The sequence below is a fragment of the Athene cunicularia genome (assembly GCF_003259725.1).
Source record: "Athene cunicularia isolate RWA chromosome 10 unlocalized genomic scaffold, athCun1 chr10_part1, whole genome shotgun sequence".
In the NCBI taxonomy this organism is placed as follows: Eukaryota; Metazoa; Chordata; class Aves; order Strigiformes; family Strigidae; genus Athene; species Athene cunicularia.
Window position 1 is genome coordinate 1,124,748 of NW_020799112.1, and position 19,520 is coordinate 1,144,267.

The 19,520-nt window shown below is 40.4% G+C and overlaps 1 protein-coding gene across 1 annotated transcript in view; it reads left to right on the forward strand.

Moving 5' to 3' along the window:
- ARIH1 (ariadne RBR E3 ubiquitin protein ligase 1) overlaps positions 1-19,520 on the forward strand; it is a 36,081-nt gene that overhangs the window by 3,438 nt on the left and 13,123 nt on the right. Inside the window, exons 3-9 of the mRNA XM_026855999.1 lie at positions 4,735-4,879; positions 10,180-10,272; positions 10,658-10,713; positions 14,776-14,842; positions 16,042-16,148; positions 16,647-16,689; positions 17,753-17,824. Of these exons, the coding sequence (XP_026711800.1) occupies positions 4,735-4,879; positions 10,180-10,272; positions 10,658-10,713; positions 14,776-14,842; positions 16,042-16,148; positions 16,647-16,689; positions 17,753-17,824 (583 nt within the window). The remainder of the gene's footprint in view (positions 1-4,734; positions 4,880-10,179; positions 10,273-10,657; positions 10,714-14,775; positions 14,843-16,041; positions 16,149-16,646; positions 16,690-17,752; positions 17,825-19,520) is intronic.

Below are 19,520 nucleotides of genomic sequence, written 5' to 3' on the forward strand. Positions count from 1 at the left end.
AAAAAAAAGTGTTTCAAGGTGTAGTCAAAGGCCCGACTTAATCCCTGGAGGTACGGACATAGGTTTTGCAGTCCCTCATCAGTGCTTATCTTGGTGGCCGCATGTCTGTTCCCTTTGAGCAGAGGACAGATGCCAGGATGGCCCTGGTGGCTTGGCTGCTAGCCCAGATTGTCTCTTCTCCTTGCATTCAGGGTTTGACTCTTCTCTGTAGGTACCTGGCCGTCTGCTTTCCTTTGGGCAAATAAATACTTCACACTATTCAGTAGAGGCTGAACAGGTGAAAAATTGTGTATGGCAGGCATTTTGGTGTGAAGATATCTTTTACTGTGAGTATACTTATTCTCTGATTTTCACAATGTATCACTGAGGTAAATATCCCCAAAGTGTGTACTAGAAGCATTTTCTTTGAGTGAAAAGGCTTTTTATCTTTGATACTCCCTTGGATAGGATTGTATTATGTCTAGAAAATTGTGATTAGGCAGTTACCAATAGCAGGAGGAAATTTTGAGGAAATAAAAGAAGCTGACAGCTTGATCCCTCTGCCAAAAAGGCTTGATAACTATTATGGACTTGGTAAGCAGTGGAAAAACTGTAGAAAAACTTGAAAACAATTCACTGGTGTGTCTGTTCATTTTAAAGTAGCAGAGAAAACAGCTTTGTGGTGAAGAGAATGAATTTTGAAAAACTAATAGAACCAGTTGTTGAAGTCAGCTATATTCAGTGAAGAGCCTGATGTTGGTTGGTTAGACCATAACATTTCTCAAGTATCAGAAGTGCTAGAATTACTGAATATCTCATTGCAAAGGGAGAAGAGGGCAGGGGATTGAAAAGGCAGTTAAAGGTGCTGTGCTCCTTCCTCAGATGAAACTAAGGACCGAGCTGCCAAGAAGCAACACTTTCAGTAATGAGAATTTGAGAAAAATCAAAAATCCTGGAGTTGTGAAGGAAGTGAGGAGGGGATTAAAGAACTTGGCCCGTGTTTCACAGCAGAGGTGATAGTATGTAACTATATTATGTAAAATACGGGGCATACATTGGGCTTAGCTCTTAGTATGGTGTATGTAGAGTTAATTCACTCGAGGGAAGTAGGAGACTAGATGGAACCTGTTAGTAAGTCCCTTATCAGTTAATTTTGTGATGACTGTTTGTTAGTGTTAATGAATGACTTGGCACAAATCTGTTTGGAGGCATTTGGTTTGGAGGAGGATCCAGCTGTCATACTGGGAAAAAAAACAGACAGCTGGGAAGATTCTAGCAGTGAAAGTCATACAAAGTGTCACGATAGGGCTCCCCAACATAGAGATGGAAAAGAATATGGGTTTTCTAGTAGAGAATAAAATGGAGCTGCTAATGTGATGGAGTTCTGGAGAAAGGTAGACGTTGTTTGGTATGCATTAGATGAGCAGCAGAAATACAGGTGAAGTTGTGTGAGATCACGGTGAAATCTTACTGGGATTGCATTTGTTTTGGCCTCAAGGAGGTTGAATGGAAATGAAAACCAGTGGTTGAGAAGGTTTGCTGGGACAGGGAAGTAGAGAAATGTTAGGTGAGAAACCTACCTGCTCTTTTGAGAGCTTGTTACATCTCCTTCGACCAAAGGACATGGGAAGGGCAAAGGGAGATCTGCTTAAATGGATGCTCTTTGTTGATGCTTGAACAAGTGGAAAAAAGGCATGGTAATTGGTATTAAGATTTGTTCCTAAACATTGAAGGAACTGGAGCAAGCTTCGTGACTGGGCCCTCAGTGTATTTGCATAAGAACTGGTAGAGTAGTTAGAGGGGTGTGGACTTTAGTCTGGAGTATGCATTGGAACTCTGTATTATTGGGGAGACCTAGGTTTTCTTCTGCATTTTGTGGAGTTCTTATTTTCTTATTTCCCAGTGACAGCATGATTTTGAGTGAGACACATATGTGCAAATAGTTCTGGAAATTACTTACTTGGTGCACCCTGGCACAGCAAAGCAAGCAACTAGATTAAAAGAAAACAGCATGGGGAAGGAGAAGTACCTAGTACCCTGTTTCTCATAACACTGGCGACGTTCACAGATGGTAATCCTAAAGAGCAGAGTGAATATTGTAAGAATTAAGAGTGCAGCAGAGTTAAAAGGTAAAATTTAGCCTTTTTTCTTAGATTTATGTTTTCTCCCACCTTTGCATGGCCCTGGCTGAGTCTCTCAGCTGCCTCATTTTCTTCTCCTGTGAAAGTGTAGGAGAGACCAGGCACTTAACACAGAAATTACTTGATATGGGCTGTGGCTATTGTACCAAAATACAAGCACCTGCATGCTTTGCAGTGTATCGGTGCTTTGGCAATGTTTAAATTGGCTAAAGACTCTGATTTGTGCATCTTACTTGAGTTAACTTTATCACTAGCCTTTATCCCTGAGAAACAAACTATGTCAAATCACTTATTTTTCTATCTGTTACTGGGACACTACTGAAAGCCTCAAAGGAAATGGTTGTTCTGAATTAGTTATCCATTGATATTTAGAGGGAATTGGTAATTCAGGTGAAAAGTTGTTGGTGACTTTCTGTCTATGTATCTTGGCATAAGGCAGGGGTGTCATGGCTCAGAAGAGTAGGTTTTGCAGAGATTTTGTAAAAATAGAACTGTCTGGTGCAAGTGTAAAGTCAAGTTCATGATGTGGACATGCACCCTTAAAGAGCCCACCATTACAAATATCTCTGGTATTTCCATAAGCATTTAGCTAACCACAAATGCCAGTATTAAAGTTGCATCATAGCATTTGTCTTCAAAACTATTTTCTTTGCAAACATCACACCCAGCTGTTTGTCTGCTCTTCTCAAATGGAGGGTGTCTTACACTGATCATGCTGCATGTAAGAACAGTTGGAAAGCTGGAGTCCTTTTGTGGAGTTAATATTTATCCATGACTCTTTAATAAACAAATGCTGCCTATAATGGGACTGCATTGAATTCACTTGCTAAAATTTTCTAGATATAAGTAATCCTGAAGGCAAACAAAACTTGGTTGAGTTAAATCCCTGAGCTAACACTGAAGAACAGTGGCAAAGCCTCGTGTGTGCTACAGTGCTAGAATTCACCACTACCTTCAAAATTCAGTGTCTTGAAAATTAAGATATAAAGTGTGTGAACTGCATCAAGAAATATATGAACCAGCAGTGAGATTAACCCTTTTAATTGTAAGTAAAGTCTTGTTGGTAGGTGGTGCTGCAAGCAAGCTGCTCTGGATTTGGAACTCTTTGGGAATACTGTGGGATAAGATGACCTAGCCAGAGGCATTTAGATCAGGTGTTATATACCAGGCCTAGTCCCACATTTTTGAGACACACCTAGTAACTTCTTTCCCCAGCATAAAGCCTTGGTTGATAGACAGCAGATTCTTTTTTTGGTATGGTTTGTGATGAGTTAAGACTCTTAACTGAAGTTTTGCCTGTCTTCTTAGCTATGGGGACTACAGTTGTCTGCCTGTAGTTATGGGGGCAGTCCTAGATAGGTGTCAGGTTATTTGGATTTAACTTGATAATGATGATGAAAGGGAATGATTTGTTTGCTGGATTTGAATGGGGGATGTACGTGTAGGTAAGGTTAGCTGGTTAAGGGTCAGATTTGATCTTTGCAGCTGCTGCAGGGTGGAGAAAGGTATGTGGTGTCTTGATACTGGGAAGAAGCTGACCTGCCTACTACTGATACTTTCAGAGCTAGTCCTCACCAAGTTAAGGAGCTTTCTGTAAGCCCATAAACCAAACCAGTATTTTTTTTTCCTTAAGGGAATAGGAAATAGAAAATAGAAATTATTCTTTTGTCTCCCGTCAAACAATTTTGCATCCTCCTTTCTATGAGATGGAAGCATAGTAAACCTGGAATTGTATTTTCTTAGGACGTTGTTAAAATAGGTCAGCTGGAGACAGAAGGCACTCAAATGGCTAGGATTTTGGCTTGAGATACTGAGATATGAACAGTGCAGGCTTTGGACATGGACAAGGTGTATTTAGTGTGAAATTGGAGACTAGCCTAGCTGCAGTCCACACCTAGCAGCCGTTCCCAAACTCTGGAGATGACCAAAATGTGTGAAGGGTGGTCCTGCAGTTGCCTTAGTTGGAGTCAGTGACCCTGCATAAGTGTTTGATCAGGTCTCTGACTCTACTGACACATTTCTTCTTAGATCAGAGAAGGAAGTGCCAAAACTGAAGTCAAGACCTCTTTGGGGCTCACAATGGGGGCTCACTTTGGGGCTCACCTGTTGAATCACAAACTGTGATTGATTGCTGCTTCCTGCCTCCCCTTTAATGTTTTAGTGATTAGAATATTAGGAAAAAATGGAAGGCTTATGCTGAAAAGAGAATTGATGGAACTTTGGGGCATCAAACCTGTGCCTGGTGTCCTGATGCCTGGACTGTGAAGTAGGATGCTCTTGCTCTAGTTTCCTGTCCTGGAGTTTTAATGCAAAGCAATCACTATGGAGAATCATGAATTACTTGAAATGCAGCTGAAGAATTGAAGGCACCTGAATTTTCAAGAGTGTCCAATCCAAGCCAGAATCTCTGAAGTGATGTCATTGATTAATATCCACCTCTCTGCTCAGGGCTGTGTTGTGTTCTATTAATGAAGAGTATATTAAAAGTAGTTGGTGTGTTGAGGTTTTTCTAAATATTAAAACCAACTTTGTACATTTAACTCCCAAATAAAATTTGAGAAAAGGCTTATGGGGAAGGTAGGTAAATTTTCATTCTCTTGTATGCATTATGCAGGTACTTCGATGGCAACTTGGAGAAGCTCTTTGCAGAGTGTCACGTAATTAATCCAAGTAAAAAGTCTCGAACGCGCCAGATGAACACAAGGTCATCAGCCCAGGATATGCCTTGTCAGATCTGCTATCTGAACTACCCAAACTCGGTGAGTACCTGGCAACCAAGGTGGTATCTGACCAGTAACTCCCCAGACTTTGCTGTCTGAAACTTAACATTTTTGGGCAAAAGTCTGTAAGGATTTCTCCAAGAGTATTTTAAAAAAGTCTTTGAAATGAAACTGAGATTTCACTTTTTTAATGGAATCATCTAATCTGTACTATATATATTAAAAAACAGTGTTCAGGATTGTTTCTTAATGCAATTAACCTTATGTTGTGAGTGCTGCAGCTGAGCCAAGTAATGCAGTGGGGGACCACAGAGTTATGTAGTGCTTTGTGTTCTCTTTAATTCTTACTGTGTGGTTCGACAAACTTATTTTCCTTAAATAAACCTCAAACAGTATTAGTTTCCCTAAAGCGGGATTGCATTTCAAATGAAACTATTATCCCTTCTGCGAAAACCTGAGGGTGCTGGGTCTGGGAAGCAGAATAGTAAAGTTGTTCAGAAGGAAGCAAGCAGTAGATCAAGTGATTTTTACAAAGGTCAGATACTGATTTAGACATGCAAATAAATGATACATGAAAGAAAAAAATATGTGGAAAACATGATGAGCAAAGGGATTTACTTAAATAGAATGACAAGACCGGAAATAGCTTATAAAAGTAGTAAATAATGATGCAAAGTAGTCAAGCTAGAAAGCCTAGAATAAAACTGAGTAGGAGTTAGAAGTAGAAGTTGTGCTGTTCGGAGAACACAACCAATGTGGATATCTTTGGATCTTTATAACGTTTGTGCAAACTTTCTTAATTGGAGATGATTAGGTAAATTGCTTGCTGGGGCTCTAAATTAGTCCTTTTTTTTTTTTTTTTTTTTTTTTTTTTTTTTAATCAGTTTTGTGTTAAAATTGGTGATGGTGATTCTTTTTTTGTAGCTATTGACAAATACTAAACTTTCCCAGACACTCATTAGAGGTCCAGGCTTCTGCTGTGTTCTGGACAAGCTTGCTGTGACTTTCCAGGGGCAGGACATAAAGGTGGGAGATTCTGGAAGAGATTGAGATTAGTGGAAAAGCTCAGATATGAAAGTTAATCCGTGGCTTTGCCAAAAGGAAGGGTGCTGATGCATGTGAGGAATTCTTCCTTGATTGGAACCTGTCGTTCCTGATGGAGCTGTCCTGACCCTCCAAAACACTGTAACATCTGCCTGAGCTTGAAGGAGCAGAGCAGCCATGAGGCTTCCACTCTTGCTCTGAGTGTGTTTTACGAGCCTCCTTTTCAGCAAGAATTGAAACCCTTATGAGCTTTGGGGTTTTGAGTAGCCTTGAATAAAGTAGCCTTGCTGGTGTAGTGTGGCTGCAAGCCTTTGCCTTGCTTTGGAGCAGGCAGAGCAGAGCAAAACCCAGTTTCAGGCTGCTGAGATTCTCAACGTTAATATCACTATTGCTCATGAGCCAGTAACCACAAGACTTCGTGGATCTCCTTTTAAGCTTTGTGTGCGCTGACTTTTTAGAGAATAAAACTGCAAAGGAGAATTGTTGCTTGCTTTGTGTTGAGGTGCCTTGAAAAGAAAGACAAGCTTGAGAAATTTGTTTGGCCCTCTACCTTATGCTAAAATCATGTTGTTTAATCACTGTAGACTTTCCATGTTTAGGTAGTAAGGAAAAAATTTTGATTTTAGGCTATGCAACATTTTAAATGAAAATAGGAGAAGGATTGAGGGGGAAAAATGGGAGGAGACGTCTTTAGCATCTTAATGTCCATCTCCAGAAAAGGTCCTCTTGGAAACTTCAAATTTAGATTTCATGTTCTTAATATATTGTTCTTCCCTTTTTAATGTAGTTGCTGTGCTGGGTGGTAACAATTGTGTGCCCAGTGCTCACAATTGACAGGCCTTTCCTCTGACTTGTTGGGGGGGAAATGACATGTGCTGCCTGGGAAGCAGCTTTCTGGCTACTGGAAAGATCTGCACACTAATACTTCCTGGGTTTGTAGTTTGAATAGCACATTAAAAATAGTAGTGGCCCTGTTGTTAGAAGAGCAGTTTCTTAGCTGGAGCAAGCGTATGTTACTGGTGAACAGGGGTATCCCTATATTGTTGGTGTTGATTAAGTCAGGAGACGGCAGAGGGGAACCTCTGTTTCTTTGTCATACATAAGAGTTGGAGCATATAGGAAAACTAATAATTACTATTTATGCGGTAAAAGGCTGTAGTCTGCCTAAAGTGACTGTAAGCCATCTGTCTTGAAGCTGTTATGGTCAATGTGAATTATAAAGTTATGTTCAATAACTAACCTAAAATCTCAGCTTTTAAATCCTCTTGCAATGGACAGCTTTTTCTTTTTCCCTGCAGACAAAGCTGTATTTTCTTGTCTGAGAACCCTTTTCAGCCTATAGAAAGCTCAGAGTTTGGAGTTGTGGCTGTTAAATTTTACAATGTATAGCTGTTACAAGAATGTAAGAGTCTTGAATATTCAGCTGCTCATGGGGTCATTGCAAGTGGTATTTGTCTGCCTTTTACAGCACATATAAAGGAAATACAAAGTCTTTATAGTTCTTCAGTCATCTCCAAAGAACTGTGATGGGAAGTTTTGTGAAGCACCTGCAAAAGGAGGTGTTTGATGCTCTCATGGCTGCCTGTACCCTGTTGGTTTGAAAACCTAAGGGGGGATGTTTTAGTCCCTATGTGTCCCCATGAACCAGTGTCAAGTCCCAGTAGTTATTTTGGGCAAAATCCTTACTGGTGACAACAGGAATCGAGAGGGTCATGGCTTTGGTTACCTCTTCTCTTACATCTCACCCTTCAGGTCCCATCTGAGCGAGGCTGCTGGGGTGGGGGTGTCTGGGGAACATTGTGCTGTTGTCCAAACCATGTGTTTGTTCCAAGGACACAGAGATGACTTAGTCTGTCGGTGCTATCATCATTACCAAAGTAAAGAAAGCCTGAGCGAGGCTGTCACGGTAAACACATCTTGGGGCAGTTGATGCCATCTTTGATCAGTTTCATGCTACCAGAAGAGCAAGCTCAGGTATTGAAGGGCAGCATGCTGCTTCTAGCACTTGGCTTCGTCAGAGGTGTAGGTGATGGGTACAGATAGCGTGAAAGTAGAGCTGTCCCTTGTGATAACATGTTGTTTCAGAAGTCTTACCCGTTGCACTTGATGGTTTTATGTCGACCTTTTTCCGTGCTCCCTTGACATCTGCTGTCAGCTTAGCCAAAAATAATTGGGAACTCCCTCAAAGTAAAGAAATGAGTTGAAAGATACTCTGAATTCTTTGCAGCCTGGGAGGAAGTGTGGTGGCTGCCTTCTGTGTGGGCATTTAGCAAATCTTTTCACTGGCTGAAATAATTGAAGTGGGTCTTAAATGAAGATGTGCTTACCTTACCTACGTTCTGTAGTGCTTCCCTGTGTTTGCTTGCTGCAGGAGTATTTAGGTTTATTAAGGAATGATCTCCTTGTCAATTCTTCCTTCCTTCACATGTGGAGGAGCCATAATTCTAGGAAAAGTCAGTGCTGTCTTCAGGCTGTGTACAGTTGGCATCCTGAAAGTTACAGATGTTGGGGCTTTTCTATCATAACCCTGCATCTCCAGGGAGTGTCGCTTGGCCACAGTAGCATCTGTGGAGGTATCTTGTTAGCTGGCCCAGTAATGGTTCAGAAATTGGAAGTTACTTTTTTGGAAGGTGTACCTCACGGCTGTCAGTCTCCTGTCTCCTTGAGCCATGGTGCTGACAGGACACACTGCTCTGATTTTTTTTGTTTTGTTTTGCTTTTGTTCCAAACAAAGCAAAGGTTTGGGTGGTATCTCTGTTTTTACATGGAGCAAAGTGAGATGCTCAGCTTGCTTCTTTCTTGACTGGCCACGTCAGATTTAACCCATCTTGCTGGTGGTGGTGGTAAGTGCTCTGGCAGGGCTGTGGGAATGGCAGACAGTTGAGCTCACTGGCTGCAGCATCACAGCGCATTTCCAAGCCTCAGGTTCAAACCTGTGCCCTTGTTGACAGCAGGAGTGCCAGACGAGTGTGAATCACAAAATGGTGAGCCCGTGGGAAGAACATGCTAAAAAAGCACCTTCCCTGCGCAATCCCAGTGCTGTAGCATTGGAAAATGAGTGTAACTTATAATATATCTGTGTTCGATGAACAAAATGGTCGATGTGGTGGCTGTAATCTTGAGTCTTGAGGAGACAGTTTGGAAGAACATTATTTTCTTAAAATGGACTCCCTCCTTTTCTTATTTAACAGCATCCTGCTGCTGTTTTGGGCTGTTCTGCAGAGGATACCAGGTTTCTTTAATTTGTGGAGTTTCATACAAGTTGGTGGTATCTCAGGGTGGAGCTCTTTTTTTATCTTGCTGTCTGAGCATAAGATGGTCTGAAAAGCAAACCCATCAAATAGTAATCTGCACAGTGGTATGAGTGAACTGTTTTAAATATAGTTTGTCCTTGCCTCTGGCTCTGGATATAAAATAAATTTAAGATGACCTGAGAAAAGTAACTTAATTTCAGTCTTTCCTCAGCAGTGTTTGCTTCTTCACCCCTTGTGTAAGTATTCAGTCCCAGATGGTATCTTGACGTACTCTGTGTAGATGATGCATACACAGATGAAGTTGTCCTTGTTGCTGTCTGCAACAGCTAATCATTATTGAATTTTATTTAGTAATTTACACCTGCCAATTAGAATCTTTAGTGTCTTTATCTAATGAGCATCTGGGTTTCAGGGAGAAGTTTACCAAGCAAGTTGGCAAACTGTGCATATGCCTTAAAAGTGTAAGTGCACACAATTCTTTCTATTTCTGTGGTTTAGTGCTCACCCAGTAATGCAGACTGCTTGCTGATCACTTACTGTTTCCTATACAAGAGGGAGCTAAATTAATGCCTGTGCATAGCTGTTGTGCATATTCTGGGACTTCTGGGCAGCGCCCACACGTGGTAGCAAGCCAAGTGGAAAAACAGGAGGAAAGAAGACTCTATATCATCTTATAACTGTGACCTGTTTGGTGGTTTTGCATTTATTTTACTCATTTGCAAGAGTAAAACAGGGGAGCCATGCTATGCTCTGTATATTACTCCTAAAACAAGGATCATTTTAAATGAGCAGGCAGGATGGAAATGTCAGCCACACCTTTCCTTGCTGCTAGGGTTGGGGATTAAAGTCTGTCTTTGAAAGCGTGACTAAAGCTGCATTGGCAATGTTCTATACTGGTGATGATGCAAAATAAATAGTAGCGTCTCGAGTTTGGTGTGGGGGATGAGTGATGTGATAAACTGCACAGCACCAAGAAGGGCTAAATGATCGAGTGAATCCATATGATAAAATGATCCAATGTCTTGTTCTTTGTTGTTGCAGTACTTTACTGGCCTAGAGTGTGGACACAAGTTCTGTATGCAGTGCTGGAGTGAATATTTAACTACCAAAATAATGGAGGAAGGCATGGGACAGGTAAAATACCAGCTTACCTACTTCATGACTTACTTCTGGAAATTCTGTGTATTGGAGAGGAGAAGTGAAGAAAGGGGAGAATTCTTCCCCACTAAAGTTTAAAAAGCTGCAAAATAACAACAAAGAAAACTCAACCTCCAAAGCATTGGGGGCTGCAGTCTTTGCCATGGGTGAAGCTGGCGGGAACTACGTGGAGTTAGTGCAGCGTCTTTGCTCTTCGTGGGAGGAATCATGCTGTGCACAGTGGCACATCTGGGATGGGATGATAGAGCCAATGTACTATTTCTGCTATGGATTGTAGTGAAGTCTGTTGCCTTGGAATTCTTTGTGATGAAAAAATATGATAAACACTGTTCCTTTTATGACCTTTTTGGTTTTTTTTCAGACCATTTCATGCCCCGCTCATGGCTGTGATATCTTAGTTGATGACAATACAGTTATGTAAGTATGATGAGTTGCTACCTCTTTGGCTTTCCTCTCTTTTTCCATTTTATGTTACTTACGTACTATTCAGATGTACTGGCTTATAGAAAACTGCATAAAGGCTTTAAGGCAGCAGAGAGGTTGGTCTTGTACTGTCTATTTGGATACCAGTATGCCTCTCAACTTCCTGTTTAGCTCTGAATAACCCATGTCACAGTACTTGGAGGAAAGATTCCTTGACCAATTTGGTCAGGATGACAGCAGAATAAACACCAGGCAGTCTTTCCAAACACTATTTAACTGCTTTGTGCATTTTGTTTCCTTTGATTTATGTAGGAATTTGGAATTTCCTACCTAGGTCAACCCACTGGTTCACCAAGTCCTATAGCTATGGTTAATATGTGAGTCAGACGAAAGAAGTCCTGTGTACAGTCTGATGTAGGGTGTGTTTTATGCCTTCTGATAGGAAGCAGTTGACCCTCAAACATAAGACTTGACTAAGCTGGTATGTGAGCCCGTGTCACTTTGCTTATTAAGTTGTCTGGCTGTAAGATGACTGCTTGTACATGGTGGAGCAATGAATTCCATGGGCTTCCTTCTCTCTTACATTGGGAGATGTTATTGCATGAGTAATATCCTTCATAATTCTGAACCTTGATTCAATTCATTTTAATTTTCATGCTAAAAAGTATCTAAATAGAAGCTTATTCTGTTACCTTTTTTCCTTCCTTCCTGAAGTCTGACTCACTCTTTGATATTAATTTGCTGGTTTTTATATCAGTTGCTTTCAGACTAGCGATTTCCCATATCCCTCTGCATTACTGGCTCTATGTTAGTCATGAAGTGTAGGCTGGGTAGAAGTGGAAGTAGCTGAAATGTTTTCATGCCCTGTTGAGGGGTGGTTTATAGAGTTCAGTGGGTGGAAGCTGAACTGAAGTTGGCATAACATTTTGAGTGTCTTGATTGAGATTTTTGTTTACTGAAGTCTGAACTCAACTTGTGGTGGTGTGCACTCTTAGCAGGAAATTTCTTGAGTTTGTTCTTGATTGCAACAGTTCAAAGACGCTGTTCAAATAGTGCATGTGAAGTAGACTAGCTTAAATCATTGGAGGCTGTGATGGTAGAGTAGCAAGGAAAGGATGGAAGAAGAGGAGAACAGCGCTTGCTTTTGTTGCTGTGGCTTCTGTTGCTATTGTTTGATATTAGTAGTAAGTCTGACTATCTTTGTTCCACTTTGTGGCTTTTATAGCATGGAAAACTATGACACTGGGGTGAATCTGTGCGGTCTTCAACTCCTGCCATTTGCTGTGGGATTCCCCCTTGTGTAGAAATGACAGATATCTGTGGCCTATGATAGCAAAATAGCATCTGGGTGGTAAAGCGAACAAGCTCCCTTTGTGTAATAAAATTATGAATGTTTTGTGAAGGTAAAAATCTACCTTTCCCTGATCTTATGTGGACGCCTGGAATGTCTGGGAGTGGGAGGTGCAGTTTTTTGCAAAAGCCTAATTCTTTCCTTTAAAAGCAAAAATGGATAACTGTGGCAATCCTATGAAATGACATGAATAAAAATGTAAGTAATACCCACTGGAATCTGCAACCCCTCCCATGTCCTTAATTACTCTCTTTTTGGGTCTTTTCCTTTTTATAGAGTCTACAGCTGTAGGTTTCCAGGGTATAGGAACCTGAGATTAATGTGCAGTGTATAAAGACACCAGTTTCTTTATCCATCAGAAAATCAAAGTAGTTAGGTTGTTATTAATTTGCACCCTTCTCATTACTTGCTCTCAGCAAGGTAGTTTGTCTCCAAGTTGAATTGAGTCAAAATGTAGCAATTCAGATGACTTTCATGGATTTATGAGTATTTAGCTACCTTATTGTCCATTTTCCTTGTTACTGTTGAGCTTAAGTAGGAAGGTTGAAGAGAGGGTCCCCTTCAGTTCTTTCAAGACCTTCAAACTAGCTGAAGGTAATCTGTTTCTATCCCTTGTTCACCCTTGCTAATGCTGATGGTAATTGCTATAACCTACACGTGAAGTTGTTGATTTAATTAATAAGCAAGGCAGACTGCTTTTATTACTGGCATGTCTGATGGCCACTGCTCTTGGGTGCAGCAGTCTTGTAGTAACCTCTCAAAATCAACCCACTTGGTGGGAATGGATGGATTTTGGATACCCATATGGAACTCTCATGGAGTGCTGCCTCATTTTTAATCTTCCTTTGCATAATTGCAAATACTGCTGCTGCTGCATCATGTCAGAATGTGCTACGGTCTCTAAGTAATTCCTGTGGAAGCGTGTTTGACCTCTCACATCATGTGGATTTTGCTGATTCCACCGATTGATGTCTTTGAGGATTTTGCAATATCAAAATGGAACAAAAGTGTAAAATTTGTGGTCTGATAAAGGATTGCTGACATCTTTGGATGAATTCTGGAGACTGTATTTCTGAACTGAGCTGCCAGAAGAGATCAAGGGTTAAGATTTTTTTTTAAGCAGTTTGCTTTTCCAACTTGGCTTCTTCAGTGAGGTCGCTTCTTTTATAGCTTGGATCACAGAGGAATGTACCCCAAAGTATGGTTTATGGGCCCTGGGAATGGGTTTAATCTCTTAATTTGTCTAGATTCATTTATTATTTGTCAAAAACCAGTAACATTCCAAGAAAAGTTCTTGAAGGTCCTGATCTGAGTGGTGCTGTGGAAGTGCTGTTGAACCTAGAGCAGGCGAGGTTGCTATCAGAGTGATTAGAGGCAGTGTGGTAAGCAAAAGATGGAAGATTGCGTATTCAGTGCGCTCTGGTTATGGTTAAATTCCAGTTCCTGATATATACCTAGAATACAATAAATATTTCAAGTGATATTTATTATGTTTAGAAGCCTAGATATGGAGTAACAAAGTGAAATTTATAATTCATGTTATGAGTTCAAATTGGTTTTTCCTTCTTCTGTAAGTTTCACTCCCAAAATTGCAGGCTTGCCATGGACATGGGCCTGATGAGATGCTTTGTCAGCTGATTTGTTTTATTTTAGCACTGGGAATTTGGCTGCCACATGCTATGTTTATGTAATAACTAGCATGTCCTTTGGTGAGGAGCTCCCCAGACTGCTAAGGGCTAGGGTTTACGCAACATCGCATCGTCACATGCGCTGGTCTTTAATGAATGTTGGCATGATAACGTGCAGGAGTACACCTGATTCTGGCTGCACCCTGAAATGGATAATCTATTAATTTCAATATTTATACATGATATGGCCTGTATAAAGCTATTTCATGGTATGATTTAAAACGGAAATACTGCAAAGTGCGTATTAGTCCAGATTTATATTTTTATATATGAGAAGACATTTCAGACATAACTGAAAGAAGTATACACAAGCACTCAGCAATACATAATGAAATTATTTTGTATGTTTCTATGCTGGGCAGTTTGCAAATACCAGCTGGGTCGGTGTGTCCAGGAGGAAAGTGGTCACCATGCTTTTAAAGGATTTTTATGTGTCTAGTTTTCTTCTGCTCTCCTGCTTCTGAGCTGACTGATTTTAAATTAAAGTCAATGTTGTGTACACAGTCGATGATGTTGAATTTAAATCAACTTTGGTTTTATGGTAAATAGATTAAAACAACATTAACTTTTAAACTGAAGCTGTAGCATTCAACTTAAACTCAGATAATGCTAGGTCTACCAAAGTTATAAACTGCACAACAGTTGTTCTGGAGTTTTTTTAAGGGGTTTACTACTAAATGTGTGTGTTTAATGTAAATTAACTAATGAAATTGTTTGCTTTATTTGTTGGACTCTTCAGGAAAGTGTTTTTAAATAAAAATCCCCACACCAGTTTCAGTTCTTTCAAACTACATGAGCTTTCTGTATAATTCTGAAGCTAATATCAGAAGTTAAATACTGTATTTGTAGTTTTCATAATATAATAAATGATCTAACATAAACGGAGAACAAGTAAGAAAAAGTATCTGCAAGTGTAGAAGGAGGAATCAAACCCATTTGTCTATCTTAACTTACTGGTTATGTTTGGAAAAAAATAATTTTTCTACTGCAATAACTTTTCTGTATTTCTTTTCACAGGCGTCTGATCACAGATTCCAAGGTTAAATTAAAGTACCAGCATTTAATAACCAATAGTTTTGTAGAGGTGAGTTTTTTTTATTAGAAATTTTTAATGGCTTCTACATTGGTTTTGTCTCACATATGTACCAAACCAGGGAAGTGAGGCTTGTTTTGTAACTGTAGAGCAAGGTTTTTTGCTTAGTCTCTAATCACGTGTGACTACAAGTTGGAGGCTTTGAAGAGATTTTTTTTACAGCCTGTTTAGTTACAGGTATAGATGTAGTAAAAATAGTAATAAAAATCTGCAGAACAAAAAACTTAGAGCAAGCAGTTGTAGGTAAAGAGAATGCAAGAGCAATATATAAGTTCTGAGGAGCACTTAATATTTATAGTTCTTGACTGTTATTTGAGATACTTCGGATTGAAAACCAGGAAATCTTGTAAACAAGAACATGCCTTAAACATTTGCCATTTGAAGTAAAGCTGCAAAATACTAATAGCTTTGCCACTTCAAAATTGAAATAAAACTTGGAGAAAGGTGCTTCAGAAGATTTTTTTATACTGTCCCAATTTCCCAGTTGTATGTGTTCAGATTCACTGTATAGCCCAATATGTAATTTGTTAACTGGGATCAAGCTTTTGGTTCTTGTTTGAAATGTAGATGTATGCAGTGGGTTGTTTGGGGTTTTTCTGTTGTGGGTTTTTTTTTTTTTTCTTTATAAATGCAACGATGGAGCTAAGCATGCATTGCAGACTGAAAGACTGACAAAAGTAGCAGTGGAGACCTGTATTTGGCTGCAGTACAGCAGGAACAGGTGATGAGATGGTGTTCAAGGAGTGTTAGAAAGTGGTGCTTGTAAAAAGCTACGCTGTGTTGTTTGTAAAGCAGTTTCAGAAAGGCATTTGCAGTGGTGGAACAGAGATGGGAGTTGCAAACAACTTGACCGATTCTTTCTTCTGTAGAAAGCCTTATAGCTTCGTATTCTTCAAGTATTTTCTCTCTGTGAGCTATGAGGTCAGCAGAAGTGTTTATGCTCCTCATTTTTCAGAAGAGGCCATTTGACAGTGAAGAGTTGACTTTATCATAATCCTGCTTTCTTTCAGTAGAAAGAAAGTAAATGCTTAGATTGAGGAGAGAGCACTCTTACTGCAGAGGACTGGTAAGACAGGAAGGAATGTGACTGAAGATCATGGGTGAAAGGATAAAAAAGGGATAAAGGGCAGGTAGTGTCCTTGTGCAGCACCCTTTTTCTAGTATGTTGTTTTTTTTGCTTTATTTCTTAGTGTAATCGACTGTTAAAATGGTGTCCTGCCCCAGATTGCCACCACGTTGTTAAAGTCCAATATCCTGATGCTAAACCCGTTCGCTGCAAATGTGGACGTCAGTTTTGGTAAGAACTATTAGGTGAAAGATGCTGATACTGCTTTTTACTTACTACCTTGAGAGTCTTTAGCATGTATTCTGTAAGTCTTTATATTGGGATATGGTTTAGAGGTTGGGAGAAGCATGGGGTAGGCTTCAAGTGGGAAGCTGGTTGCAAAGCCCATTCCTATGTAGTTGTTGCTCTCTCTGTCTTGCCCTTCATTTGACATGCAGACTGATCCAGCATTCACTGAGATGACTTCACTTGAGTGGTTTCAGATTAGGTGAGCTTCTTGACTGCAGGCACTGTAGAGAATCAAAATGTATTGAGAGCTATACTGCTCTGAAAGGGCTGTGTGGAGATTTGAGCCTTGGAGGGGTTTTTGACATGTATAATTTTTCCTTAGGACTGGCTTTGGTCTTTCAGCAGAACAACCCAGAAGAAAAATTCCAGGTGTTAACCTAGTTAAAGAAAAGTATAATCATCTGCCCTATTTGATTATTTTCCCCCTTCTTTTACTTGCAGCTTTAACTGTGGTGAGAACTGGCATGATCCTGTTAAATGCAAGGTGAGCTCATCAGAGTTGTTTCCGAAATGCATGACCTGAAAAAGTTTAAAGTCAATTTATGTGCAAGACTTAAAAATGAAGCACAAGCTTTGAGGCTGTTGAAAGAAGCATAGTCGTTCACCTGTTAGATGATAATGTGAGAAGAATTGGTGAAATAGTACTGGATGCATTCAGGATGCCTCAAAGTTGGACTTGTGAAGGAACAGTGCCTCAGCCAGATGGCGAAATGCCTGGAGGAGGAGACTGTTACAGCTGTGACCCTCTGAAGAGGAATGAAGGTGCTTCAGGAGTGAATGCTTCACTTGACAAGCATTCCTGTACTAGGCGTTTCTGTAGGTGTTTGGTGCTTTGTCAGGCTTGTGATTTGTCATAATAAAGGAATTAATTTGGTCCTGGGACCTGCTGCTCTGCAGCAAACTCTAGAACTGTTCATGGAGCTGTTGAATGCTGTAATGAAGCCAGGGGTCCTGTGGCCTGTGCAGAGCTTGGGGACAGCCATGTTTCCTGCCTTGGGGACAGAGCAGTCTGCATTCCTAGTGATAAAAGCAGAAAAAAAACTTTCTTGGGGAGAGGGGAGGGAAACCTCACTGAAGGTTTAGCATGGTTTAGCTGGTCTTTTCAGACTAGATGTGGTCAGTTTATTATCTAACAAGTGGAAACAAGCTTTTGCTTTGGTTGCTTCCATTCATTTGATAAAGCCATTTGCAAGCCTAAAGAAAAACTTGACTAGATGTGAAGCTGGTCATTACAGAGGGTCTGACTGCAGTTTTGGCACATCACTGTTACAATGTCTATATTATTTTGGAATCCCATGTGAAGTTTGTGTTGATTGAACCAAGAACTTAAGAACTGTAAACTCATTCCTGAAGTGTTTGTGCTGAGTGATCGTGCTGCAACTTAAATTAGTTGTTTGCACTGCTTTCCAACACCAAGACACACCCCCCCACCCCCCCAATATTCCTGTGAGGTTGTGTGTGTCTTACCTTAATGTAAGCAGCTGTCTTGGGAACATTTACAATTCCTCTATTTAAATATAACTCCTGTTTCTTATTTTTTCTAACAGTGGTTAAAGAAATGGATTAAAAAGTGTGATGATGACAGTGAAACTTCTAATTGGATTGCAGCAAACACAAAGGTGAGGGTTTTTCTCATATTTTTTATAGACTTACCAGGTTAAAAATACAGCCCAATTTCTCTCTACTAGGATTATTTTTCTGTTGCATGTCATTAGTTAAGAGCAAACCTTAAAATCCACAGTACAGTGAAGTACCCTTGTTTGAAGAGCGAGTAGGTGTTACTGCCTTCAGTCAGGTGAGTTTCTTTGGGTTAAGTGGATTTGCTCTTGGAAGAAAGAGTTAATTGGAGACCCAGAGGAAGCTCAGGTTTTAAATCTGGGCTCCTGTCTGGCACTGATGACTTCCCTAAGCAAATCTGTGCCTCACTCCAAGTGTGTGAAACATGTTAACACCACCCGTGGCTTGATTTGGCTGTGATAATTTACATCTGCCTTTAAATCCCCTGGGTTGGCCTCTTGAGGAGTTGTTCATTTCCGCTGGGCAGGATTCCAGATAGAGACTGGTAGAACAGCTGTTAAGATTTTATTATGTAAATGTCTTCGTTTTAGCTAGCCCAACTTTGCCTGAAACTTCAGCATTTGTTCAGTTTGGGATAAATTAAAACAAAGGTTGGCATGGTGGCAAGAAAACAAAAGCAGTAGATGCCATGGAGGGGGAGTTAGGAGCAGACCTGGGTCTCATGACTGCTGAGCCAGGAGGGTGGAAGAAGGTGGGGAGGGTGTGAGGAAATGGCTGCTTTGTTTTCTTAGCTCTGTTGTGTAACTGGTTAATGGTATTGTTTGCAGCAGTGGCTGCTTCTTTCTGGGGCTGGCTGTGTGTTTTTCATTGAACTGGAATGTTGCATTATGGTGAAAGCAGAAACACCCATGAAGCTGAAATGCATAGTTAAAATCAGGCTGAAATTGGGCAGTCTCAGCTGCTTCTTCCTTATTTGTGGGCCGAGGCTTGTGTGGTCCCTGCTTGGAGGCTGAATATTGCTCAATAAAGAAATTGGCTTTCTCTAGGGTGGGTGTGTTCAGAGATGCATTGTGGCTCAAGAACTGAACCAGATTTGTTCCAAGTTTGCTTGCCTTCAGGTATTTCTTGTATTAAACCTGAGGAAGAGTAGCTGAATAGCTTGGAAAGAGCTGAGTGTAAGCACATGCAAAGCAGCTTTTAGCCTTGGGTATCAAATATTTTGGATGTCAGAATGGCCACAGCCCTATTTTGCCTGTGACAAAGCCCTCAGGAGCAGATGAGGAGCTGCTTCTGCCCTTTGGGGGTGTGATCTTTGTTATGGCCTTCGGGCTCCCCATCTCCTACCTGCCTCTCCTTTGGCATGTGCTGCTAAAGACCAGGATCTGAGCTCTCCTCACTGGCTTTTGTTAGGATCAAATGTTAAACTTATCCTTAATGGATTCTGTGCCCATTGAAAAGGCTGAAATGATGTAATCCTGTGTATGTAGATGAAACATAAATAATGTGCCACCACCATTGTTGGCTACTGGAAATAGGAAGCTACTTGTTTCCTTTTCAGACAGGAAAGCGTCTGCTTCTGCAGCTTGCTAGCTTGCTTGCCCAAAGACTTAAGCATAGACAGAATTGTTGTGAAGAGAGAATTTTTTTTTTTTTTTTAACCAGGATCTAGACTTTGGCAGGTAGGAGCCATGCTAGTCATTGGCCTCGTGTTTAAAGCATAGCTCAGAATGTCAGAAATAGTATTAAATGGCTGGACTAAGAAGATTTTTTTTTTTTTTTTTTTTTTTTTTTTTTTTT